Source organism: Colossoma macropomum, unplaced genomic scaffold (genome assembly GCF_904425465.1).
Source record: "Colossoma macropomum unplaced genomic scaffold, Colossoma_macropomum, whole genome shotgun sequence".
Taxonomy (NCBI): Eukaryota; Metazoa; Chordata; class Actinopteri; order Characiformes; family Serrasalmidae; genus Colossoma; species Colossoma macropomum.
This window is the reverse complement of record NW_023495014.1, coordinates 978419-1005873: the sequence shown is the minus strand read 5'-3', so window position 1 is coordinate 1005873 and position 27455 is coordinate 978419. Positions and strand designations below refer to the sequence as shown.

Here is a 27455-nt window from a genome sequence, read left to right as displayed (position 1 = left end):
GTTTAGCAACCGGACTCTTTTACTACAGAGTCATGCTGCTGTAACACATGCAGAATGTGGTTTTGCATTGTCTTGCAGAAATAAGTAAAACCTTCCCTGAAAAAGACATCGTCTGGATGGCAGCATATGTTGCCAAAACCTGTATATATCGTTCAGCATTAATGGTGCCTTCACAGATGTGCCAGTCACCCATGCCATGTGCACAAATGCACCCCTATACCATCATAAATACTGGCTTTTGAACTGTGCACTGATAACAAGCTGAGTGGTCTTTAGCCCAAAGCACACAGCGTCCATGATTTCCAAAAAGAATTTCAGATTTTGATTTGTCGGACCAGAGGACACTTCTCCACTTCCCTTCAGTCCATTTTAAATGAGCTCGGACCCAGAGAAGGTGGGTTTCTGGATCCTGTTTATGTACAGTTTATTCTTTGCGTTTTACCGTTTTAACTTGCATTTGTGGATGCAGTAATGAACTGTTTTCAGAGACAGTGGTTTTCAGAAGTGTTCCTGACCCCATGCAGTGATTTCCTCTACAGAATCATGTCTGTTTTTAATGCAGAGATTTCTCCAGATTCTCTGAATCTTTTAATGTTATTATGTACTGTAGATGATGAAAAGCAAAAATTCATTGCTATTTTTTATTGAGAAACACTATTCTTGAATTGTTGCATTATTTGCCTGCACAGTCTTTCAAAGAGCAAGGAACCCCTCCTCATCTTTACTTCTGAATGACTCAGCCTCTCTGAGCTGCTCTTTTTATACCTAATCATGTTACTGACCTGTTGCTGATTAACCACCAGGTGTTTTTTATTAGCACTGCACAACTTTACCAGCCTTTTGTTGTCCCCGTCCCTACTTTTTTGGAATGTGTTGTTGGCATCAAATTCAAAATGGGCAAATATTTAAAAAAGTTTTTAATAAAATTGTAATTAAATTTTAAATTAAATAAAAATAAAATTTCTCAGTTTCAACATTTGATATGTTGTATTTGTACTATTTTCAATGAAATATAGAGTCCCAACTTTTTTGGAAATGGGGTTGTACAAAAAATACTGAATTAAAGTAATAGTCGGCAAAAAAATGTCCAAATTTGCTTTCTTAGTTTAGTGTTGAAGCTACAAGGCTAATATTGCTAACAAACAATAGAAGTAAATAGTCACCCAAATCTTTTTTGTCAATACATCCCCAAGACTTCTCTCAATCCACGAAAACCACATCCAGCTCTTCATTAAAGCTGTGAAGACCCAGCTAGTTTGCAGTACATGTTTTTAACATTATCAATTTCTTAGTTCTACCACAAGTAACGTTACTGCACTGTAATAATAAAATAGAAGCAAATGTTCCAAGCTTATAAGCACACGGAGGTAGTAAGTGTGTTTTTCAGCTAAAAGGTATGCAGGGAAGTACAATGTGGCTATGTTACTAATGTTAGCTGAGATAAAAAAAAATAATAATTAGAATTTGCCTGTTTATCTTAAACACTTTACATTCACACTTTTCTCTATGTAAATTCCAAGACTTGTCTGTTTACTATCACTAAGCAATAAGGGAAGGATGGAGCACTGAAGCGTGGTATTTAGAGAATATGCATGGAGGCTATTTTTTCTGCATTATGCACAAACCACACAGCAAAACACATTGAAATAAACTGAAAATCAATGAAACTGAAACAGAAAACCAAATAAAAACTTCAAAAAACAAAACTCTTTGTTTTATGGCCATTATCAAATGAATCACTAGTTTGTCCTACATATACGTTTCTCAATAGTTCTACTAGGCTTAAAACAGTTTCCCAACCACAAGTCAGAGAGCTGCCCAGGGTAAGCAAATGTTTTGTATCTTCAAGAAAAAATATTTTTTAACAAGTAAAGTTACTGATTTGACAATTCTTTTGAATAAAAGATGTCTGTAGAACTAGCTTGCTTGCACTTCAAAACGGACAAATTCGAACATTATTTCACCATTAAAAGTCATTAAAAGTGCCATTTGAAGCAGACCATTCAGCTACTTTATATACAAACATAATTCTGCCTATTATTGCTTTGGGGTACCCAATCCCAGTTACACAGTAGTTCTCAATACCAGTATCACAGAGGTTCCCAATCCCAGTATCACAGGGGGTCCCAATACAACTATCAATGGGCTTTTCAATCTAGTTTCACAAGGGTTCCAAGTCCCAGTATCACAGGGGTTCTCAATCCCAGTATCACACAGTACTCAATAACAGTATCACAGGGGTTTCCAATTCCTGCATCACAGGATTCCATAAACCCAGTATCACAGAGCTCTCAATCCCACTATGACAGGGGCTCCCAATCCCAAAATCATTTTGGTTCCCAATACCCGTATCACAGGGGTTCCCATTACCAGTATCACAGAGGTTTCCAAAACCAGTATCACAGGGGGTCCCAATACAACTATTAATGGGCTTTCCAATTTAGTTTTACAAGGGTTCCCAATCCCAGTACCACAGGGGTTCTCAATCTCAGTGTCACAGGGGTTCCCAATCCCAGCATTACAGGGGTTCCCAATCCTAGTATCCCAGAGGTTCTCAATCCCAGTATCACAGGGGTTCTCAATCTCAGTATCACAGAAGTTCTCAATCCCAGTATCACAGAGGTTTCCAATACCAGTGACACAGGGGTGCCCAATCCTTGTATCACAGGAATTCCCAAACCAAGTATCACAGGGCTTCATAATCCCAGTATCACAGGGGTTCCCAATCCCAATATCACAGAGATTCCTAATCCCACTATCACAGGGCTTCTTAATCCCAGTATAATCCCAGTATTACAGGGGTTCCCAATCCCAGTATAACAGGGGTTTCCAGTGCCAGTATCAAAGGGGTTTCCAATATCAGTATCACAGAGGTTTCCAATCCCATTATCACAGGGGTTCCCAATCCTAGTATCACAGGGCTTTCCAATCTCAGTATCACAGGGGTTTCCAATGGCAGTATCACAAGGGATCCTAATCCCAGTATCACAGGGGTTCCCAATCCCAGTATCACAGGGGTTTCCAATGTCAGCGCTGGTAACCTTATGCTCTGCACATTTTTGTATTGTGTTTAGTTGTTTATGAGTTGAATCAGCTGTGCTTGATGAGACAAAATACAAAAAAGCGAACAACGTGGGGACCCTGATGCATCCCAACATGCAGACCAGACAAACAGTATTTCAGTACATTTCAGTGACAAATAATAGAACAAAATCTGTTACTGTAAAAGGACAAAAACTGATATACTGAGTATGTATCAGAAAATACATGACATTATTCTTGTTAATAAACATTTTTATGCATGATTTGCAAGCCATTTATATATGAGACTATGGTAACTCTTTTTTGCCTAGTTCTTATTTCAAGTGCTAAATGTAGACTTTGGCTTCCCGACATTGGCCCCTCACTTGTCAAACTAAATTTGCATCCCTGCCTACTATGGATTTGTGGTTTGGTTTTAATAAAGTACAGTAGGAGTAAGATGCTGAGTTGCGTCATTCTCTCTGGTCACTGTCTCCTGACACGTCTGGTGCCGTGGCCTGTAGCCAGGATTCCTGTAAATATATTCTTGTACTTATATACCTGTATGTACTATACTACAATATGTTTAAAAAGGACAAGAAACATTTAATTATCAGATGACAGCATGAATAGAACGCTGTTCCACCAATCAGACTTTGTGGTCACAACTAGTTTCATCCATATCAGTCATGTTGTAACTGCACTCACACTGAACTGACCAACAGACAAAACAAGAGTTCCATCTGTCTGTCCATCTCTCAGTTCACTGAACAATACTGGCAGCCGAGCACAGGACCACATTTCCAGACCCAACCTCACTGACTGCAGACAAAATAAAGAATTCACTCTACTTCATTCATTAGTTACATGGTTAAGTGGGTCAACTGTGTTTAAATGCACTTCATCTCCATGCTCTCCCTACTACTCTCTCTCTCTCTCTTTCCCTCCCTTTCTCTCCTCTTCATAAACTCCGGTTTGCTGTATATTCTGGGCTGTACATTCTGGGCTGTAGACTGTGTAAGTGTGTTAGGGCCCGACTGATATCAAGTCAAGTCGAGGTTTATTTATATAGTGCTTTTTACAACAGGCGCTGTCGCAAAGCAGCTTTACAGAAAAATCTGGGTCCAAGCCACCAAGCCAGTGGTGACAGTGGCAAGGAAAAACTCCTTAAGAGTAAGAGGAAGAAACCTTGGGAGGAACCAAGACTCAGAAGAAGAACCCATCCTCCTCTGGTCGACACCGGATAGCAAACAATAACACAAGAGCACAATGAACAGAGAAGGTTTTAACATAAGTATAAAATATTAAAATACAGAAATGGGGAAAAGCAGATGAAGCAATGGCTTTTATTAAAGATATGAATATTTTGTGGCTGACAGATTGTAAGGGGCTAAAATTTTATACAGCAACAGTTTTTTAAACAGTGCTTTAGAGAGATATGACTGTTTTCAATTGTCACAGTTCTTAACCCCTTTTCACAGTAGCCATAAAGAACTCTGCTTGTGCATTTTCTTCCTTAATAATGTTCATTCTTTGTAGGTTAGTAAGCACACTGACATTTATAAAAGTGTTTTTTCATTGTGTTTGAATGCTATTGTTTATTCTGGCAGTTGTACATGATTTTTAGTGATCAACTTTTTATTGCATTTTACAACAGAGCTTGGGGAAGGCAGGGCGGTGACATACACTGTTAGAAACACACACAGATCAAAGACAAGACAAAGACAACGTAAAACAAACAACAAGATAACAAGATAAACATTGCATAATTCAAATGGAAAATAAAATTCTTGAATAGAGTCATGTAAATTCTCCCAGTTACTAATTGCTGACAGCTTTGCTTTGTTAAGCTTAGCGTTAAGCTTTTCCATTTGAACTATATTTTGAAACCTAGATATGTAAAATTTCAACTGTGGGGCAATCCACAGTGGAACACAGAGATCAAGTCATTTAGATTATATATCTGCTGTACAGATCTATATATCTGCTACTTCAGAATATTCCCAGAATATATGCATAAATGTACCAGGTGCAGAGTTACAAACATTGCAGGTGTAATCAGTTGTACATGATTTTTGATAGAAGAAAGCTACGAGTGTACTGTCCATTTTCTCTGAGCAATGCCATATTTGTGGAGAGGTGTGACTTGTTTTTCCAGCAGGGGGTTCTCACCCCTCCCCATTCACTCCTCATTGCTCACTAGCAGCTCAATACACACACAGACAATAACAATATCAATCTTTTATCTGATCATTTTAATTTGAAAAGTCTGAGTCAATAAAGACAACACTTTATTTGGATAGCCAGTAGTAAATGTTTAAAATATGCTTGTCTTGCATTTAACTTACTTATTTAACTTTACCTTAATTGTCCCTAACCTTGAACCTTGGCCTAACCGTAACTCTAACCTTAACCTAAAATCTAAACGTAACCCGCATCCTGGTCCTGGTAGTAATCTTAACCCCAACCCTGACACTGCGGAGAATCAGTAGCTTGTTGATAAATTGAAAATCTATAGAAAATGTTGGGGGCTGTTCTACTTTCTGATCAAAAATGCATTTGCCAGGGTTTGACACAGCTGCTTTTTGCTAATCTTATTTATTTTAATGCATACGCCATTCTGCATTTAGCTCATCTGCATCAAACAACAGAATTATATTGATTTAATTGCATTTACGTACATTTACCAGACATTTCTTGTGACTATTACTAGCCCCTCAGTGTGTTACAATTGACCCCAATTACAATTGGGAAATAACATCTGACATTTAATTTCATGTTCATATAAATTTATTTATTTATTAGATTTGCATACATTTATTTATATAAAGTGTCTATCTCTGAGGGAAAATCAAGCTCCACTCTTGCTTCAGATCTGAAAAAATCTACAGGTGCGCCTAGGAACAAATCACATACCAATTGAAAGAGGGCATCATAGAGTTTCTGGCTGTCACTGTAAGATGGCTCCCTTCAGTCTGCGAGAATTCGTCGTTGGTTCCACAACACTGGATGATCTCCGAAATCGCATTAAAAGACCCGTGAGTACAGTGACACCCGACATGCTCGTGTATGGGATGAATTTGACTATCACGTTGATGTTGTCTGTACAGCTGGAGGAGGTTCATATTGAGCACTTCTAAAATGACATAATAAACTTTATGCTCAATTAAACCATTTACAATTTACTGCATTGTTGTGTAATGATGTACAAGTGAAATCAATCATTTTGAAATCACATGAATATTTTTGAATCACCCTGTATATTTATGTGTTGAGGCTTCTGTGTAATTATTTATCAAATATACACTCATGTCTAACCAATGCTCTTCTAATGGGTCAATTCAGCTAATCTAAGGTCCACTTATTGCTGACACAGCTGTTCAATTGTACATACAAAAGCACTGCCAATAAAATGGGACACTCTGGAGCAGCCACACATAAGTGTAAGGTCTCTATGCCCAATTCCAAGCATTGGCCAGAGGAGCCCCTTACCCTGGGCTGTGGTGCAGTGTAACTGTGTTGTGTAACTGCGTGTGATGGAGCTTTCCAATATCTTTGGGAATTGTCACAGCAATGTTCCAACATGTAGTGTAAAGCCTCTTTACAAGAGGGAACAGACTCCCTATTAATAGCCTTGATTTCAGTAACACTGGACAGGCAGATGTCTACAGACATGTGGACATATAGTGTGTGCTTTCTGCTTTATTATTGATGCTGAAAAATGAATAACTTGTTCGTAATGGCCGTTCTTAATGAAAACTAAAATTAGATAAATGACAGGTGGTCTCTGGCTTTTGCACGGTACTGTATACTTTATATATACTTGCTACAAAAATGTTAAGATTGTATAATCAGTTCAACTACTTGATTGAAAAGAATCAGTTTAGAAGAACTAATTCATTCACAAATTCAACAGCACTATACATTTGCATTCACGTCACCTTCAGGTGAACTGTGCGCCCGTTGCTTGTATAAAATGTTATTAATCTTGCTCAAATATTTGAAAAATTACTCAGCAAAAAACAAAACGTGCACTACTCTCTGTGTATCTCTGCGTCTTTACAAAGATGAATAGACCAAATCCATGCATTTACATTCTCCATCAAAAGCGCTATGGACACCACATACACAATATAACAACACACTACATCATTATTGGCCCCTAAAATCCCTGAAGCAATGAACTGCTGACTCTTTGCTTGCTATTGGGCTGTAATGGCTCTGTGTTTATGCCAGGCATCACTGACAAACAACTCACTATATATGCTTTTGAAGCTAATGTGTCCATACGGTCAACGCTATAACACTTTGCCAGCCATTCTGGATGCATTTGTTCGCAGGTATTCAAATGCGGTCAGCGGAATTTTCCAAGGAGTGCTGACGCCGCAGCCTGGGAGGTTTGAGCTATGATACGGCTTACAATTCAAACAAGCTTCGCAGCAATCATGTTCGCATAATGGCTCGCTGTGTACGTGGACAGATTATCAGCCGCCGGTTAATCAGACATTAACAAAAGAACATAAGAAACCCAGCAACGCCATCACCAACAGACTCAAACAGCTGTGAAAAGGAAGCTAAATTAGACAGACTAAAGACTGGAAAAAGAAAGGCATACTTATATACTGGATAAACTAGTTATATACTAGTTATACTGGAATCAAAACATGTAGGACAAACAATTCCAATATTGTCTATATTGTGCAATTTTAACTGAAAAACTACACTACAGCCCTAAGTTCTCTCTAATCACACCCTGTCTATGGCTAGAGAGTGATTATCAGCTCCATTTTGTGTAAAATTTTCAATATTTATTTGAATTTAATAAGTATTTATTAGAAAAACCTACAACAATATGACTTTTCTCACCAATACTGGTCAGCAATAGTAATTTTAATTTCATGTTGCCTTGTCAGATAGCCGTGACTACAGCTAGACCACAAGTTTGGAAAATTATGGAAACTGTTGTTAATTATCGTCCATTTTCGTGCAATTAACAAGCCATGTAACTCACCAACCATAAACAGTAAACACACAAACAGAAACATATTTATTCCAGGTATTTATACACTCACAAAAGAATAGTGCTACACATTGAATTGTGACATAAAGTGTAGGGCTCCCAAGTGGCAACTAAGTGTTGGCTCCGTTGTCGGGAGATCATGAGTTTAATCCCCAGTGATGCCACAGCCATCCGTAGATGGAAGTCCAAGAAAGCACAGCTGGCCTCGCTCTCTCTGGATGGGTAGGACGGCCCTCCCTCTCCCCTCAACACTCAGCGTGACGCTAGCCAACTCACGTAACAATATTGCAGCTTAGTGTTCTCTTCCAGGGATGTTGAGCCATCAGTGATGATGCCTTAGCAACCGTTTGAAAAAAGAAGCAGTGGCTGGCTTCATATGTCTCCCAGCCTCCCAGCTTGGTGGCACTGTGTGATAGGGGGAAGCTTAGCAATTGGACCAGACTAAACTGGGGGGTACTGGGTACAAAAAAACGAAGGTTGAACTGGACACGAAGTTCAACATGCAAAATGTATTCAATTTGGAAGCCCAAAATGTGAAACTGGTAATCGCTGCAAATTTATTTGAAATGAATGCACTTTCACTTGCAAAATTTGACTGAAAAAAGCTGGTGTGACCAGGCCTTAACACTGCAGACTCAGCTGCCACAGGCAGCCCACATAACATCATAGATTTTAATAAAGAAGTTGGCCTGATCCTGGCTGAGATAACGTCCATGGGACACCATCCTGACCTAATTAGATCCAAGCTTACAAGCTTACAATATCTAACAAGCTTTCCATCTAGATGTGGCAAGATCCAGATACCTCAGCCAGTCTTTATAACACTATCTATATACAGTTAGGCTGTTAATATACACCAACTGGCCTCTTTATTAGAAACACTTACCTTGCTGGTGTTGATGCATCTGATGCATATTTTTGTTTAAGCCATCTGAGCACAGAACCTGTGTTGTCCAGATATTTTGCATGGTGGAGCACTACCAAACAAGCTGACTCCACTGACCCCAACAAAATTACTGTGCCTAGTACACCTGTACTAGCACCATACACTAAAACATCAGTATCACTGCTGTGTTGAAAATGGTCCACCCAATAAAGCCCGATAGAGGGTGGCTCATACACTGTGCATGACAACTGTACACCTGTAAATCTAGTGGACTTCATTAAATGGCCAGTAAGTGGAAGTACAAGGTGGACGTTAATAAAGTTGGCCAGTGAGTGAGCATAACGCAACAGAACAATGTTCTGGCCCTTGAGCATTTTCTCTGCTCTCAACACATCTGACTCAACTCATCAGCTCATTAACAAGCCCTTCATGAGATTAGAATGGCTGTGTTTGAGCAAAATGTACTCAGGCTATTTTAACAGCAGGATTTGGAAACTCTGCAACAGATCATTGGATAATTTCACTCTAGAGTCCACAGATACATGTATCGCTTTCTCAGTTTTGCACTCAGCTTTTCTCTCAGACGTTGCATTAATTGGAAGCTCCATTCTCCTTTTACAAGTCTTTGTTGGATGTAATAAAAGCACATGAACAGCACTTGGGTGTCTAGAGCTGTGTGACAGTAGATAATTACAGCATTTTAATTACAGCGTACTGCAAATTATAGCGTACTGTAATTAAATGGATCACTACTTTGAGCCGGGGCATTACCTTTATTATCCTTTCAAGTGGCGCAGGTTAGTAAGTATAGCTGAAAGGAGTGCTCATTTTCATATTGCCATCAATTTAATTGCAACCAATTTAAAATAAAAGTCTCAAGTTCTCACAAACATTGTTCCTAATTAAGATTAAGTGACCCTTATAAGTCCCACAACGGGGAAATTTCACCTCCACATTTAACCCATCCGTGAACTGAAACACCACATACACACTAGTGAGCACACACACTAGGGGGCAGTGAGCACACAGTGAGGGGGCAGGCCAATCCGCAGCGCACAGGGAGCAGTTCGGGATTAGGTGCCTTGCTCAAGGACACCTCAGTCACGTGCTGTCGGCTCTGGGGATCGAACCGGTGACCTTCCGGTTACAGGGCCCGTTCCATATCCTCCAGCCCATAACGCAAATAAATCATCACATTGTTTGGGGCTTTGTAATGTGAGACTGAAAGTTTCATCACGCTCATAGGAGAATGCTAAGCACTAATTTTGCCACATGATGAGGAAGATGCCTGACTGATTTGTGAGTAAGGCCTGACTTATACAGTCGTTCTAAGTGAAAATAGACTTCCTCCACAGGGAACAAACTTAAACATAGTATTTCTCTGCTAATTTTAATGTACAATTTAACTTTTTTTATTTGCTACGTTTAACAAATCGGAAAAAATAAAATAGAAAATGTGCCCTAACTACTGCACAGTAATTTAGCAGATGAGTGTTCTCTGTAGAGAATATGTGAACTTATTTCATAAAACATGTAATTTGACCATGGTTCCCAAACTTTTGCATGTGACTATAGATCATTTTATATCTTATTAAGGTTCTATAAATTTGCCTATAAGCACACCTGTTCACTAGTTGCGTCATGTGAGTCTGAGTCGAGTCTTGAGTCCATGAGGTGCAAGTCGAAGTCGAGTCCTGAGTCTCTGAGGTGCGAGTCCAAGTTGAGTCTTGAGTCTCTGATGTGCAACTCCTAGTCGAGTCTTGAGTCCCTGGGTGGTGAGTCAGTGTTGAGTCTCTAGTCTTTGGGAGGTGAGTCAGAGTCAAGTCTTGAGCCTCTGAGGTGCTAGTTTGAGTTGACTCTCGAGTATCTGGTGTGCGAGTTGTGTCTTGAGTCTTGAGTCTCAGAGGTGTGAGTCGAGTAATTCACTTACATACTCGGAAGACATGTCCTTCACCAAGTTTTGACTAAGTTCTCTTTTAATACTCTTTCAACGCACTCTCAGTCATCAGACCCGCTCAGTAAAGCACAACTGACGTCACGTTACATGGTGTTCTTCCACACATTGTGTGCAATTACACATTTTCACCAGAGAGGTCTCCAAATCCCCAAAACTTTCACAGTGTAGCTTTAAATTTGAATATTAGGGAATGATCACCATTTTGACCACATACTGATGACAACTGATACTGTCAACCCAAATTTTTAGCTCCAAAAAGTTGGTCAAGCTCTACTTACACGTTTCCAGACATGGGGAAAAGAGAGATCTAGAAATCATTTATTTCACAACATGAACAGTGGTGAACAGTGAAAAAACACCCAATCCCAGTCCCTGGTGGTATCTGAATATCATTAAAGAGGGAGCATGAAAGTCCTAAATATAAGGGCCCTTGATAAAAATTAGACCTAGTAGCATTAGATATGGATAGACTACTTAAAAAGCAATTGAAAATAAAGGGAAAATGATTCCTTCTTAGAGATTGCAGTAATGAACACTGGAATTGGTCCAGATTAATCAAAACAGGCTTTAATCACAATCAAAACAAGAAGTTTTTAAGGTGTTTTTAATTAGATTTCATTATTTCTCATGGTAATAAAGTGTGGCATTAATAATGTATCATTCTCTTTCTGTGTGTTTGCGCAGATCTCTAAGGGAGCTTCTCTGTAGGTGTTAGTTTTATGAAAATAGGGCAAATTCTCCATTGTTTTGAGACTGCAATGTGTGCGTGTGTTCCACAAAGCGCACCACAACACCACAATTAGTCCAGTTCCTTGGTGTGAGGCATAGATGGATGCATTTCCATCTCATTACGGAGCGCAGGGGCCGAGCGGCTCTTATTTTCTTTCTTTTTTGTTGTTCGCCTAAAGCCTGTTCTGCAGGTGGGCCACTATTCTGGTTTAGAAGGGTTTTTTTCATTCTGCGTCTATATGCTAATGTTATTTTGAGAAATGATTACATAACAGAAGTCTGTGGAGACTGGAACTAGCGAGCAAAGCATACTTTCAACTTTCTTCTACCCAGCCGAATCTAGTTTCAGCTCCCGCTTCCAGTGTTTACTCACTATTTACCATTAGCTATTCACCTGTTCCTCCATGCCTTATGGGCTCATTTTTCTCACTCTTCTTGGAGTCCACTTATACATTTTGTTTGGTTTGATGTACCAAAACAGTTCATTTCATATCACTTATCAAACAAGCTGTTTTTATACTGTGTGTTTAAGGCCAATATATGTAAATGACTCCTGTTCTGATGGGCTGCCCACTATTGTGCTTCATTCAAAAACCTGTCTGCAGGGCTGTTTCTTGCTATAAGTGGCATTTTCAGACACTTAGGAGGTCCTGAGTATGTACAGTACTGTGCAAAAGTCAGAGCCCACTCTTCATTTGATTTAATTTCCTGTCAAAACAGCCAATAAGTATATATTACAGAGAAGATGAAGAGAGAAAGATTATAGGTAAATGTATTTTGTCTTTTTGCCGCTAATGTTATGCCATTTGTTTTGATGTGTAGTTTGACAACAAGAGGTAGTCCATATGGAATCTGTCTAACAAAGCAGTTTCCACATAGACAGGCTTTCTGACTGAGTTTCAGCTTCACAAAAGCCAACAAACACAGACACGGTTAATTCATTGTACCACAGTTACCTACTTTCTCTTTTAATGCAGGTGTAGATACTCAGGCTTAATCTTTGTGCTCTGGCACATTAAAGCGTGACGTTTATGACAAATGGTCAGTCATGTAAAGTATGAGGAGGAGTCACCAAAGAAGGAAAAACAAATCATATTACCCAAATATGGGGAACGTCAAGCATTAATAATAATAATAAGGCAAAGTCACCACTGCCACCCGCGTTAGACCAGAGCCCTGGATTGAGAATGCTGAGAAAGTTATCTGCAATTTAAACTGTATCTTATTAGAACCCCATAGGAGCATCCAATCATCAGCAAAACATAAATTATTAATTTATAGAATTTAGACAACTTGTGGTAGTCATTTTTATTAGTTAGCCTGTAATTTTACAGTACATCAGCTAGCAAATGGGGTACTCCCAAAAAATCCTGCTTAGGGCTCTCAAAAGACCAGAGCTGGCCCTGAGATTAGATATAATATAATCCACTTGCATTAGGAAGGGGAAAGTTGAAAGAAAATAAGTGAAACAACAGATTTTTCCAAAACTGGACTTCAAAATATTATTAAAAGATACAAAGAAAATGGGCCTCCTAGCAACAGTGCAAGACCTGGTAGACCACCAAAACTGTCACTATCAGATAAACAGTATTTAAAGCTTTCATCTTTGAGAGAGAGGAGAAAATCAAGCTCCACTCTCGCTCCTGATCTGAAAAATCCACAGGTGTTTCTGTCCATCCTTCCACTGTGAGAAGACAACTCAACGCAGGATGTGTAGCTGTCAAGAAAAAACAAAAAAGCTGTTGGTGTTCTCAGAACAATGATACTGACCACCTCAGATCTCGGACCTGAACACTATTGGACGTGTTTGGGATAACTCGGTTTGAGAAGCTGCAACCAACCAAAAAGGCAACCAATTTCTAAAACTGAATTTTGGAGATTACAGATTTCCCTGAAAAACTGAAAGCAAGTCTGTTGAAAAGAACAGAAGCTGTAATAAAGACAAAGAGTGAACTCTCTAAATACTGACAAAGACATTATATTTAGTCTGCAAATATTCTATGTTTTCTGCTTGTTTTCCTGACTCTGAAACATGGTGCATGAAACATGAAGTTTTGTTTGGATGGTTTCACTGGAAATTAAATAAACGAATGGTGGGCTCTGACTTTTGCACAGTGCTGTTCTTTATTTTTATTCTATATTGTTTGTAGAAGGAGCTCTGTGAGTGGCGATATCTTTTTCCTAATCAAAATGAGTTCAAATAGTTTACTATTTCGGTTTCTATTCTTTCATACCAAGGAATACATTTAGGGAGAGTAGTGGGCCTCCAGTAGGACACTGCTTAAGGCCCACAAATGTTCAGCCCCTGCAGCCTGGGCTGAAATACATGGAGCTAACTGTGAAGTTCGAGCTGAAACTTCAGTCACCCCTTTCAGATGTTCCTGACAGCCAGAAACAGTACAATGTTTAATTGTTTGCCCCACATCTACCAACTACTCAAAAACTACAGACAATAACTACAGACTGCAGTGACAAGACTCCTTACCATAAAGTGAATGTGTGGCTAAACTGCTGTCAGCTTAGTAGATGTTCGTATGTAAATGCGCTCATGGTTGTGACATCACAAATTCGTTGTTGCTGCAGCTTAGTCCACATACGGTCTGTATGAACTGTTTAGTGATCATTTTGAAACTTCAACAGCAACAGCGAGTGAAATCTGATTTCCTATCATACAGCTGATTGTGTATGAAGAGCGGAGAGAGAAGAAGGCGCTCAGAGCAGCCAGTAAACGGTCGATATCTAATCGAGGTTCTGAAGTCTTCCATTCTCGATCCCCTGCTGAGGTGAGAGGAGAAGTGGTAGCACATAACCCCACCCCACCCCCACCCTCTCTTTCTCTATCTCTCCCCCTCTATCCCTCTTCCCCTTTGCTGTCTTCCTCTGTCTCTTATTTTTAGACTGTGGGCTCTGGGGGTTAGCTCTGGCTTTTAAAGGCTGGTGCTGAATGCATTAATATCAGAGTGCTGTGGGTTCTCTCTCTATCTCTCTCTCTCTCTCTCTCTCTCTCTCTCTCCCTCTCTCTCTCTCTCTCTCTCTCTCCCTCTCTCTTTCTCTCTCTCTCTCTCTCTCTCTCTCCCTCTCTCTGTATCTTGCTCATTCCCGCTCCCTCTCTCTCCGTCTCTTTCTGTCTCTCTCTTTCATTCTTTCATTCTTTTTCTTACTCTCTTTCTTTCTTTAACCCTGTGTCTTCCTTTCTGCCTGTAACTTGCTCTCTTTTCTCATCTGTCTTTCTCACTCATGCTCACTTTCCTTATTTCTATTTTTCTTTGTGTTTTGCTTTTTCCCTCTCTCTTTCTCAACCCTCTCTCTCTTCTTTTCTGTCTGCATCCCTCTCTCTCTGTCTCTCTCTCTCTCTCTCTCTCTCTCTCTCTCTCTCTCTCTCATCCGAAGCTGTGATATTTACATTCCAGGCCTGCTGCTGCTGTCAGCTTGCTGTGCACACACACCCACACACACACACACACACACACACACATACTCTCTCTGCTGTCCTCCTGCGTTTCAATATATCTCCCTTTGTATCAGTTTTCCAGCAACCCCTCCCCAACACCTGCTGAACTGTCTGATTTTTAGTAAAGCTCTGTGCACATAAGCCAAAACATTGCTGTGAGGATTTGATCGCATTCACCCACAAAAGCATTAGTGAGGTCAGGAAGTGATGTTGGATGATCAGCCACTTAAAAAATTCTAAAGGTATTGGATGGAGCTCCATCACTCAAGAGAACACAGTTCCACTGATCCACAGCCCAATGTTGGAGGGCTTTATACCCCTTCAGCAGACGCTTGGCATGGGACATGGTGATGTGTGGATTATCCAGAGCATCCCGTTCTATATAAAGATTATACAAGCTTCGAGTACTAGCAACTCACTACTACTGCAATGTGATTTTTTCATTAGATGAAGGTAAAATTGACCATTAGACAAAGCTAGATTAGCTCACAACAAAAAGAAATGAAGAGGGGCTTCCAAGTGGTTCTCCCCATCACTGGGAGATCGCATACTCCCCAACGATGCCACAGCCATCCATCCAAAGAGAGTGCGATTGGCCTTGCTCTGTCTGGGTGGCTGGGTGGGATGGCCCTCGTTACTCAGAGAGATGCTGGCCAAAGCTGGCATCTGTTAGCTAACAAACTGGCAGAATTGGCAGTTAGTGTTCTCCTCCAAGCGCATGAGCTGTCCAATTAGATACGGTGTTGCTTCATATCTCACAGAGGAAGCATGTACTAGCCTCAGCCAGATCTAGCCAGCAGGTGGAATTGGCAGTTAAATGTGCTCAAGCCGTGGTATGAAATTCCAAGTACACACATGGTACTAAAGATGCACAAGAAACATAGCAGAACTTTTTAAGGAGCTGGGTAAAAGACAATTCATTGCAGCTATGATGGGTAACTGGACATCTGAGCTTGTTCTACCTGGTACTCTCTCGATAAAAGGGAAGCTTAAAAAACAAGTGATGCTTACAAACCAAACTGTGACCCAGAAAACAGAGACCGAACTGAACCATTATACCTCTAGCAACTGCACAGTGTGGCCTCATGTGAAATGTATGAATACAGCATAACGTTAGAATGTATAATTATGTAAATTGAACATATAGCTCAATGACATTAATGACTTCTATGACTCCTAAGGGTTAATCCTCTGCACTATTATTAAGCTAAGAAAACAGCTCATTCACTAGCTAGATTGGCTAATTTACACTTCAGTTCTGGCATCTGCAGGTCACAGAGGAGTTTGCACCTCCCATATGTGTATCCTTTATAGCATAGGCCTGGAAGCATAGACGTGTAGACTTCTGCAGGAGATGCTGTGTGCTTTTCTCCATCACTGTAGTGCTGAAATCACAGTGTAAGTGGCGCGTGATGTGAAATCTGGGACGATGAATATTTTATCCATCTGAGCAGGAACAAAGTTCAGCTATTCCTACAAAAACACATACAATTAAATAAGGCTGTGTGTATGAGAATGCGTGTGTGTGCACGTAAGAATGAATGCGTGTAGACGTGCCATCACTGAGAGAGTGTTAATTGGCTCTTTCGGAAGCCGTGAGGCGTCTGGGGGTTTGGCTCTAGCATACATTTACACCATCTCTCCTCCTCTATCCCTCTATCTCTCTCTTTATTCCTCGTGCATGCAAGCATGCCCTCATATACCCACAGATTGCCAAAGCTCACAACAACAGAGTTGACAGGTCCCGCAGACATACAGCAATACAGAAAATAACAGCAAACAGCCCCAAATGAGCACGAATCATATTCCCACCTGGCAAAATGACAAGTTAAATCAGAAAATATGAGCACCGGAGGTCTCTCGGTGGTTGAACGCGAGCGTAGGTCTTTGTATGTGTCACATTTCTCGAGAGTAATGATCCAGGATCAGTATAATAATCTGATTACACGATGCAAGAACTGAAGAGCTGATCAGATCATAGCTCGCTCTCTCAAGCCATTTTCCAGTCTCTGTAATTGTACACTTCGAGTGCACTTCATGCTATTGACTGAGCTGGTCAAGTGCCCTCCCAGCATGCAAATGGAATGATCAGAAAACAGCCTTGAAGTACACTCACTGTCCACTCTATCAGAAACGCCTACCTTGTACTTGCACTGGCCATTTTTAGCGATCCACCTGCTTTGTAACTCTACTCTAGATGGCCAAGAGTATGCGGATACCCCTACTAATGAGTTCTTTACACTAGTCACTGAATTTAAGGTACAGTTTGAAGATCCCTATTTTTAGATTTATGCCCTTATCAATACAAACAATGGGCTCTAACAGCTTTCCAAACTTATGATTTGATTATATTAGACCTACATATGTAAAAAGAACTCATTTAACCAGGTTTACATATCGTTCTAATGGTTTAGTTAATACATTTGTTTTTGTATGCTGTTTCTGAGCCCTCGTTAAAATATACTGTAAATGTTTAAAATGAAGTTTAAAAACTTAAATAAATATGAAATTATGATCAGTGTTACTACTGTTCATAATCAGATTATAGCTATGTAAACATGCGTTGTAGTGGCACGTTTTGCAGGGAGACTGTGGCAGCCCATTTACTTCCAGCATGACTTTAAAAAGTTGGCAATCGTACACAGTCATAAGAATTAAAAGGGGGAACCCCACAGATTTTTCAAAATCTACACTATTAACTTGTTCACACGTAAACAAAGTCATTCAGAGTGGTTTGATGTGAAATTCTCCATTCTAGAGAAACTTGCCGAAAATTGTTCACAGTGGACAGGAACCTTTGAATTTAATGTCTCTAAAAGCAAGCTAACCAAAAGCTGTCTGATGCCTGAGCCACTGTTTTATGACAGTTTTGAGACAAAGTCTTGGCCTAAAACATGTTTTTAAAAAAACATTCATGGCGGAGAGGTACATGGGGCATTGTAAAGCAAAATAGCACATAAAATAGACGTATTTTTTCACATTTATCACCATTTCACTATCATCGACATCATATATAAAAAAGATTCAATGATTCAATGGGCTTTTTGGACAGTAAATCCAAAATAATACAAGACATATGTGGTGACAGAAACTACATCTCTTGGTTCTTATCACCACTATTACAAAGTCGTCCTAGTGTGCAAGTTTCTTTGCAATGCAGAATTTCACATGAAACCACTCTGAATGACTTTGTTTACACCTCATCAACTAAATTATGCAGATTTTCTAAAGGTACAATTCTATGAAGTTAATTTTGGTTTCAAATAAAACAGCATCATATTTCCCACTTCTAACACAATATATCATTAAAACTAGCATTCCTACATGTGAGTAATATAGCAGAATGGAAAATGTGGTACATAAAACTGTACAAGGTCCACCATGGACAGATCTGTTTAAGAATGCGTCACTTGGCTCATGCAAACTCATATAATGGCCACAGATGGACGGATATGTTGATTTTTAATTGGATTGTGATCAGTGCCAGTGTATCTGCAAAGGAACCTCTGACGACAGCACCATACTTAACTCAGCACAGCATACCATTATACCACTGCAAACAGGTGATGAAAGGGCCGTGGTGTGTATTAGTTCTGGCTGAAAGCCAAGCGCCTAACAGGATGCACATCAACATACTGATGCACAATGAGATTGTGTGTGTGTGTGTAGGGACTATTCCAGGTATTTCTGTTTCACTGTTCACTTATATCTTTAACCAGTATCTGTGTGCTCATCACCTGTGCTGTGTGTATGAAAAATTAGTGTCTACAAAGAAAGTCAGGTACAGTGAGACTCATGACTACCATTAGGTAGAGCAGGAGAACGTTTGTGTGTAAAGACGGAAGTGATAATGCAGGAAGGAAGTTACATGTGGTGGGCCTCATAGCATTAGCACTGTGATATGGGAGTATTTGTGTGTGTGTATGTTTGTGTATGTGTCTTAGCCTAAATATAGAGCAAAATGGAATACAGAGAAGAGCTAGCTGCCTGAAGGGTGGCCCCCAGGCCCAAGTCGGCCCACCAGAAGGTTACTGTAACTACAGCTGGGCAATATGACAATAATTATCGTTATTGCGATAATTTTACATCACAATATGTCACACTTTGTTTTTCATTGTGGGTATTACCAATACTTTAAAAACCTTCTCAACTTCCATGTTTGATTACAAAGTACCCCTTTGCATCACTGATGTCATAGCCTCATCTTCTGTACCATAAGATAGGGAACATAATGGTACCATATATCATTGCAATTACACAGTGCCCTCCACAAATATGGGCGCCGCAGTAAACTTACATTTTCTTTTGATCTTTAATTCAAAATATTAACAAAAATCTAACCTTTATTTGAAAAAAACTAAATCTTCTTGTAAAATTTTTGTAATCTTGTGATGAATATTTTTCCTTAGATCTATGTGTGCTACAATTGTGGGCATCCCTTGAAATTCTTAGTAAAATCTAACTAAAGCATACTCCATTCATATTTTATATTTTAAAGTGATGAATGATTAGGAGTGCTTAAATGGTCAGCCATGACAATGTTTCACTGGAGTATAAATATGAGGTGACAAACAGATTTTCAAATTTCCTCCGTCATCCATCACTATGAGAAAGAAAAGGGAATACAGCAAAAATGTGCAACAAAAGGTCGCCGGGCTAGACAAATAAGAAAATGGCTACAAGAAAATCACTAAACGGTTGAAAATGCAAATCAGAGTAAGAGTTCACATGCACTGAGAAATCTGATTATTGAGCTAGAATCCAACTCTCTTTATCAGATTTCTTCATCACATTTCTCGATTATGATCGGATTATTGAGTGCATGTAAATGCACATAATGAATCTCATAAAACCCTTCCAAAACTACAGAGGTCTGGACCTCAGTGTCCTCGTGGTTGTGGCAGCCAAGGGTAAATCCATTCATTAATGGTTACTTTTAGAACTCGCGGGTCTACATTACTCCACCAAGGGTTCCCCTACAGGGCAAAACATTAGAACTTCAAAATGGGTGTACAGTGTATGGAGCAGTTCCTTTTAAGAGTCTAACGGCTCTGCAGAAGAGAGCCATAATGTCTAATTCATGCTTGGTAATGCTGTGGCCTCTTATGCTGAGTCTGCACAGTAAAACACTCTCCTCTTTACAGAGGCCTTTACGTTTGGACGCTGGTCCTCCCTCAGAAACTGCTAAAGCAAGCTTCTCGTAAGCTCTGCACCTGCTGTTCGGTGCTCTCTTTGTGTTCTGGCACACCTGCTTTAACTCTTGAAGGGCTTGCTAATAAGCTAATGAGTTGAAGCAGGTTTGTTAGGGCAGGGAGAAACACCAAACTGTGCTGGACTCCGGCCCCCGAGGACCGCAGTTTGAGATCCTTCTGCTAAAGAATTCCTGACAGCTGTGCTCAAATTGGTCTCTTGGTTTGCTCAGGCATAAATTAAGAATGCCTCCCCATGCCTGCAAAAGCAGCCACAGAGTGTGCAAGCAGCTTCTTGCTCAGCAAAAAAAGCCTACACAGTTTTCCCCTTACCCCAAATGTAATAGACATTTCATATCCATAGTTGCTGCTTTAGTATTGCGGTGGAGATAATGTAGCTAACAAGCTGTGTTTGAGCAGGATAATCATCAAACTGTGCAGCAGTCCGGCCCTCCAGGACTGAAGTTCCCCACCCCTGATTTAGCCATTCAGTTTGCATAATGCCAGTTGGAGGTATATACACTTCCTTTAGCCTTCTTTAGCCTCGAAGCTCCAGTGAAAACCAAAAAGAAGCAAACTTCGGTCACTAAACATGTCTTGACTCATTGAGCCCAATTTGAGCAGATGAAAGAAACTGAGAATTGTATTTATTGTTGCATCGTTTACACAATCAAACCTGATTCGAGCTTGAAAAGGTGTGGGTTTAATATCAAATGCATTTTAGGGGCTGGATTAAAAAAGGAAACAACAGTCTAGAGTGTCAACCGTCACTCCTTCATTTGCGTTGCTACAGGATGGAGTTTTTACAGCTTGGCAACAGAATTCTCTGAGCCCCAGCCTGACTTGAGAGAGAGAGAGAGAGAGAGAGAGATGGATGAGTCACAAGGGCTCCCAACGGGATGCGGCTCAAGGTAACAACAATCTCTCTCTCCCTCTCAGAAAGAAAATCAACTCGCAAACACGCTTGTGGAGCCCACCATACAGCGGCTCGAGCTCTGTCACACTCCTTGGCCTCAGAGCCAGGAAACACCAAAATACAACAGAAACTTTTCCACAAAAAAACAAAGATAAACCTTGTATATTTCCCACTAAGTGCTTTTTGCACACTGTTAACTGTAACGTTTTGGCAAATAATCTCATGCTTCACTCGGGTGATGTCATTAAAGGTTAAGAGAGTGGAGTTCATTGGCTTTTCAAGAACAACCTAGGCAAAACAGAATTTCTCCTCAGCCATTTGCAGCCAGGCAGTCCAAGAAACGGAATACTGACTTTAAACCAGAGAGCCAACAGAAGTACAAAATAGAGCAGCCTTTGAAAAAACGTAAAGAATATTATTACACACATCAATATTGTGTCATTTAACTCATCTTTTAAGACTTTTACTTAAAGAGAAGAAAAGTACTCAAAAAGGCAAGCCGGGTCTAACAGCTAAAAGGCAACCCATACCTGAAAACCAAAAGACTGATTTCAGGCCTTACTGTCAAATAAAACATCGAACAATGTTGGATAACATATGGGTGTGAAGCCTTCAAAGACATCTGTCGCAGTGCTGGAGAAGAAAAAACTGTCTCTTTAGAAAAATAGCTCTTTTCTATGTTTTGAAGGCCAGTACATTTAGTCCTCTTAGCTTCTTTTATACAGTCTTTCTTTTACATAAACTCAATTCAGAATGCTTGCTATGGAGAGGAATTCATGCCAGACTGGAAAGCAATCGCTATAGTGGAAAAACGTGAATTGCAATGCACACATTACTTTTCCACTGTGATATGCAGAATACATGCCAAAATGAAAACCAAACCCTCTATTACATTGTTTTAGCGACACCTGACTTCTTCAAAACAATGATAGAGGATTTAATACAATTGATTTAATTTAATACAGTCCACCCTGAAATGTTCAAACTGCTTTCCACTGTGCAGCACTTAAAACAATGTTATATCAATGTAATGTATCTTTAACTTCTCATTTTGACACATTTTCTGCAAGTTACTCTTTAAATGCAGTCTCATGTGTGCATTGCATTTCAGCGTTTTGGCTGCAATTCAATGAAGTAAATACATTTGAAGTACAAACAAGAGGTCAAGAGATATGAAAACAATGTAATAGAGGTTTTGCTTTCCATTTTGGCATGTATTCTGCATGTCACCTTTGGAAAAGTAATGCTGTGTGCACTGCATTTCACTGTTTTCACTGTTATGACTGCATTTCAATGAAGAAGATCTGTTTAAAGTGCTGCACGGTGGAAAGCAATGTAACTGAGCCTTTATTATATTCCAAGGTGGATTGTATTCAATTCTGACATTAATTCAGCATTTTGTTTCTAAAATGCAAATCCTCATGTGCTGTTTTTCAGCAAGAGGTTGAGTGATGTGAAAACAACGTAATAGAGGGTTTGTTTTCCATTGGTCTTCATGTCACACTGGGTAAGTAATGTCATGTGTACATTACATTTCAGGTTTTTCCACTGTACTGACTGCTTATCAATTTGGCACAAATTCCCCTCCCTAGCTGGCGGGCACTTAGATTACAGCAACTTTATCATGAGATTTTTCTGTCTTCTTTCTCTGCTGAGTCCTTGAAGGCTCATCAAAATGGGCTAAAGGCTAAATGAGAACCAACAGTTATTGTTCTTCTTTGGTTCTATCTGACACTAATTTAAAAAAATGTCAATTAAAAATCACTAAATTACAGTCAATAAAGAGCATTTTAACACTTTTTGGCTCAGAACTGAAAAGACTGTCCATTTAATGTTGGCTCGCAATCCTCAGTGGGGTTGATGTCAGAGCTCTGTGTGAGCCAGTCAGGTTCTTCCACACCAAACCCACCCAGCCATGCCTTTATGAACCTTGCTTTGTGCACTGGGGCTCAGTCATGCTGGAACAGAAAAGGGTCTTCCCCAAACTGTTCCCACAAAGTTGGAAGCATACAATGGTCCAAAATGTCTTGGTCTGCTGAAGCATTAAGATTTCCGTTCACTGGAACTAAGGGTCCTAGGCCAACCACTGAAAAACAACCCCATAGCATTATCCCTCCTCCACCAAACTTTACAGTTGGAACAATGCAGTCAGGCAGGTGATGTTCTCCTGACATTCACCAAACCCAGACTCGTCCATCAGACTGCCAGATAGAGAACGTGATTCCTCACTCCACAGAATACGTTTCCACTGCTCCAGAGTCCAGTGGCAGCGTACTTTACTCAATAATGAGGATGGGTGTCCTAATACTTTTGTCCCTATAGTGTATCTAGACCTTCTTGAAGGCCTGGAGGATCATGATCTCTTTCAAAATTGGTCCCACTGATTGTACATCAAAATGTGACTGGTTGATTTCACTGTCTACTTAATTATGGTGGTTAAAACTTCTCAGGCCAATTTGTTTTCAACCAAACTTAACACTAAAATAAGACAACTATGACTACAATACTTTAAATAAAGAAACATAATCCTTCTATGAAATCAAAATGAATTAAAATTACAGACGTCATTTTTGTTCCCAAATGTCAGTGGGCTTTATATCAAAAATTATATCAACAATATTCACATTAATGTGATTAATTACATCACAAAATGCTTTTGAGTATACTGTGGGTATTTCCAAAACACCTAAAACTCCAAACAATTGCAGATATAATAAAAAAAAGACCAATTTAGATTCAGATACACTGCCTGACAGCAACAACATCCAGTGTATAGTAACTACATAATCTACATAGTAACAAGTAGCTGATTGGATGTCAGTTTATTATGGCATTATCTTATTTTATTTATTTTTATATAGTTGTTTTATTTTTCCTCCTGTTCTTTCTTACATTGTTCGTTGTTGTAACCATTAAATTAAAAGCTGGTACATAAATAGATAAATACACATGTGACATAGTATGACAATGACTTTATGTTATATTTTTGCCATATCAGCCAACCAGAGATTAGCATGAAATAACTTAGAGGAGAGCTATACGTACTTTCATAGCAAGGAATATAGCTCAAAGCTCAGTATCTGCTTAATGCTACAGCCTATTCTGCACACTGTCTGAAAGCTGAAAAACAAAAGAATAAGAGTTTACTGTGCAGACAGTCTAGGAAAGTTGACATCTGATTTTTCATGTTAATCACCCAAACACTTTCAGCCAGATTCGACACATCCAGAGAGCAGACTGTTGCTTTGCAGGTGTGAGGATGACGAGTGGTGACGAAGAGTGATGGAGAGGTTACTCACTGAACGCGGCTATGGCCAGGATCAGCGTCACCACGATGGACACCCATGACACCCACAGGGCCTTCTTACGGTAACTCTGTGCCTCGTGGGGTTTCAGACGCAGGCTGCTCTCCAGGAGGTCTGTCAATCAAACCAAATCAATATCTCACTCAATCAAACAGGACCATCATGAATATGTAAGTACAAGAATAAGGAACTTCAAGGAATTTCTGGAAGAGTTAGTCCTCTTTTAACCCTAACCTTAAACCCAAGTAGATCTAATCCCACAGAAAAGAAACAGTATAATCCTATACTGTATTTGTAAAAAGCCAGACATTTCGTAAACACTTAGAGATGTTATTCATCTTTAGTTTCATATCTGATGATATACTACACGTCAAAGTTTGGGAGCCCCCTCCCCCCTTTGCTGCAGTAACAGCCTCTACTCCTCTAGGGAGGCTTTACACTGATTGTTGGAACGTTGCTGTGAGGATCTGATTGCATTCAACCACAAGAACTTTAGTGAGTTCAGGTACTGATCTTGGATGATTAGTTCTAGATCACAGATGTCACTCCAACTCATCCCAAAGGCAGTGGATAGAGCTCCATCACTCCAGAGAATGCAGTTCTATTGCTCCACAGCCAAACGCTGGGGGCTTTATACCCCTCTAGCCAACTCTTTGCACTGGGCACAACTCATGAGCATCAAGAGTGTCCCATTCTATTGGCAATGCTCTTCTATAGCAAATATACAAGCTGTGTGTGTGCACTTGAAAGCCAGTCAGCAATGGGGACACATTAAAGTACCTGAATTTACTAAATAAAAGCTGTCTACAGGCGTTAGGACATACACCAAATTGCCACTTCGTTAACACCACCTCCTTGTTTCTACACTCTCAGTCCATTTTTCAGCTCCACTTACCATAAAGGTGCACTTTTTAGTTCTACAATTACAGACTGTAGTACATCTGTTTTCCCCTTTAACCCTGTTCTTCAATGGTCATAACCCCCACAGGACCCTCACAGAGCAGGTACTATATGGGTGGTGGATCATTCTCAGCACTGCAGTAACACTGACGTGGTGGTGGTGTGTTAGTGTGTGTTGCGCTGGTCTGAGTGGATCAGACAGCAGTGCTGCTGGAGTTTTTAAACACCTCAGTGTCACTGCTGGACTGAGAATAGTCCACCAACCAAAAATATCCAGACAACAGCATCCTGTGGGCAGCACCCTGTGGCCACTGATAAAGGACTAGAGGATGACCAACACAAACTGTGCAGCAACAGATGAGCTATCATATCTGATTTTACATCTACAAGGTGGCCCAACAAGGCAAGAGTGTCTAATAGAGTGGACAGTGAGTGGATTGACCATCATGTCAGAGTCACTGCAGTGCTGAGAATGATCCACCACCCAAATAATACCTGCTCCTTGGTGATTCTGTGGGGGTCCTGACCATTGAAGAACAGAGTGAAAGGGGGCTAGCAAAGAGAAACAGATGGACTACAGTCTACAAAGTGCTCCTATATGGAAGTGGAGCTGATAAAATGGACAATGAGTGTAGAAACAAGGAGGTGTACTTAATGAAGTGGTGTATAATGTAAGATACTGGCTGTCAGTAACGGTTTGAGGCAACTTGCGCTGCTCAATATATCATTTAAAACGTAAGACTAGTTTTGTTTACAGCTCATTCAACATTAGTAGTGATCCAGGTTATGACTGGGACAGATATAAGTAAACAAAACAGACAGCCGTCAGTTAAAATGGTATGTCTAAGTGCCTCCGAAACCTTCAGGTTGTTTCCATCTCATACCTTTATCCTCCACCTCGCTTATCTTCATCTCCTGCTCCACGCTGAAACTCTCTGGGGCACTCCCCCTGTCCGGCTGTCCGTTCTGAGCAGCCGGGTCCACCACGGCTGGGTCCGGGGTGCCGGTGGCGTCCGGAGCCGAACTCGAGTCCGTCATCGTCGGCAGGTTTCAAGCGACCAGCATGCGAAGAAATTTCGAGGGGAACGACGGAGGGAAGGAGGGAAAGAGGGAGGGAGCGAGAGACCGAAGGAGCGAGCAGCCCTGCCTGGGCGAACTGAGTGGAACTATAGCGAAGGGAAGTTTGATTCGGTTTTAGTGAACCGATTCTTTCCAGCTGCCCGGTAAATGAGTCGTCCCATTCAATGATTCATTGACTCGCAAGTCAACCTTATTCTCATCACCTCCACATAGAGCATCAGTTCAGATACAGATATCCAAAATGATTGGTCGTCAACAGCCTCATACCCCATATACAACGGTTATTATTACAGGAGAACTCCACCGAATTTTCAAAAAATTCTACATAATTAAATGGTTGAGATGTTTAAAGTCATTCACTGTGGGTTAGGTTTGAAATATCCGTTCTAGAAAATTAACTAGTCAGAACTGTGCACAATGGTAGTGATAGGAACCAGACGTCTGAGGAGTTTGATGCCTCAAAAAGCTCCCTCACAGAAAGTTATTATATGACATAATTAGATATATGTTGCTTGATGTCTGACACACTGTTTTATCAATTTTGTGCTGAAGTTTTGGCTTAAAATTTAAAAAGTATTTTAATCCATCCATGGCATGTCGGAGGGGTACATGCAGGGTGTTGTAAGGCAAAATAGTCCCCAAAGAAAACTTACTTTTTCAGATTTATCACTATTTTACCATCATCTGCATCACATATAAAACCTCCGAAGGCAGGCAGCGTGTGGGTTCACTGGCTTTATTTGTGTTCTAGACATGGTGACCCCTGGTTCACATCAAACTCATTTAACCCATCCCCTTTAAGTGCCGTCAATTCGATGCCGATTCCTGGCTACCATATAGATGTTTCTCTATGTCCTGTCGTCTGTTTTGGATATTAGGCTTCCTAATGTTCGTGATTTGTTTGATACGCATCCATCTTGTTGCTGGCCATCCTCTTTATCTTTTACGACGGTTAGTCAAGGCGAATGTATTTAAATCCCTGCCGTCCATAACAACATTTG

The 27455-nt window shown here is 40.2% G+C and overlaps 1 protein-coding gene across 1 annotated transcript in view; it reads right to left on the bottom strand.

Annotated features, from left to right (window-relative positions):
* The window catches only part of tmem163b (transmembrane protein 163b), a 77874-nt gene extending 51330 nt beyond the window's left edge, over window positions 1–26544 (bottom strand). The window contains exons 1-2 of the mRNA XM_036561097.1: window positions 26259–26544; window positions 24469–24588 (exon numbers count right to left, since the gene is read on the bottom strand). Coding sequence (XP_036416990.1) covers window positions 24469–24588; window positions 26259–26412 — 274 coding nt within the window. The 5' untranslated portion in view covers window positions 26413–26544. The remainder of the gene's footprint in view (window positions 1–24468; window positions 24589–26258) is intronic.
* Window positions 26545–27455: the final 911 nt, after the last annotated feature.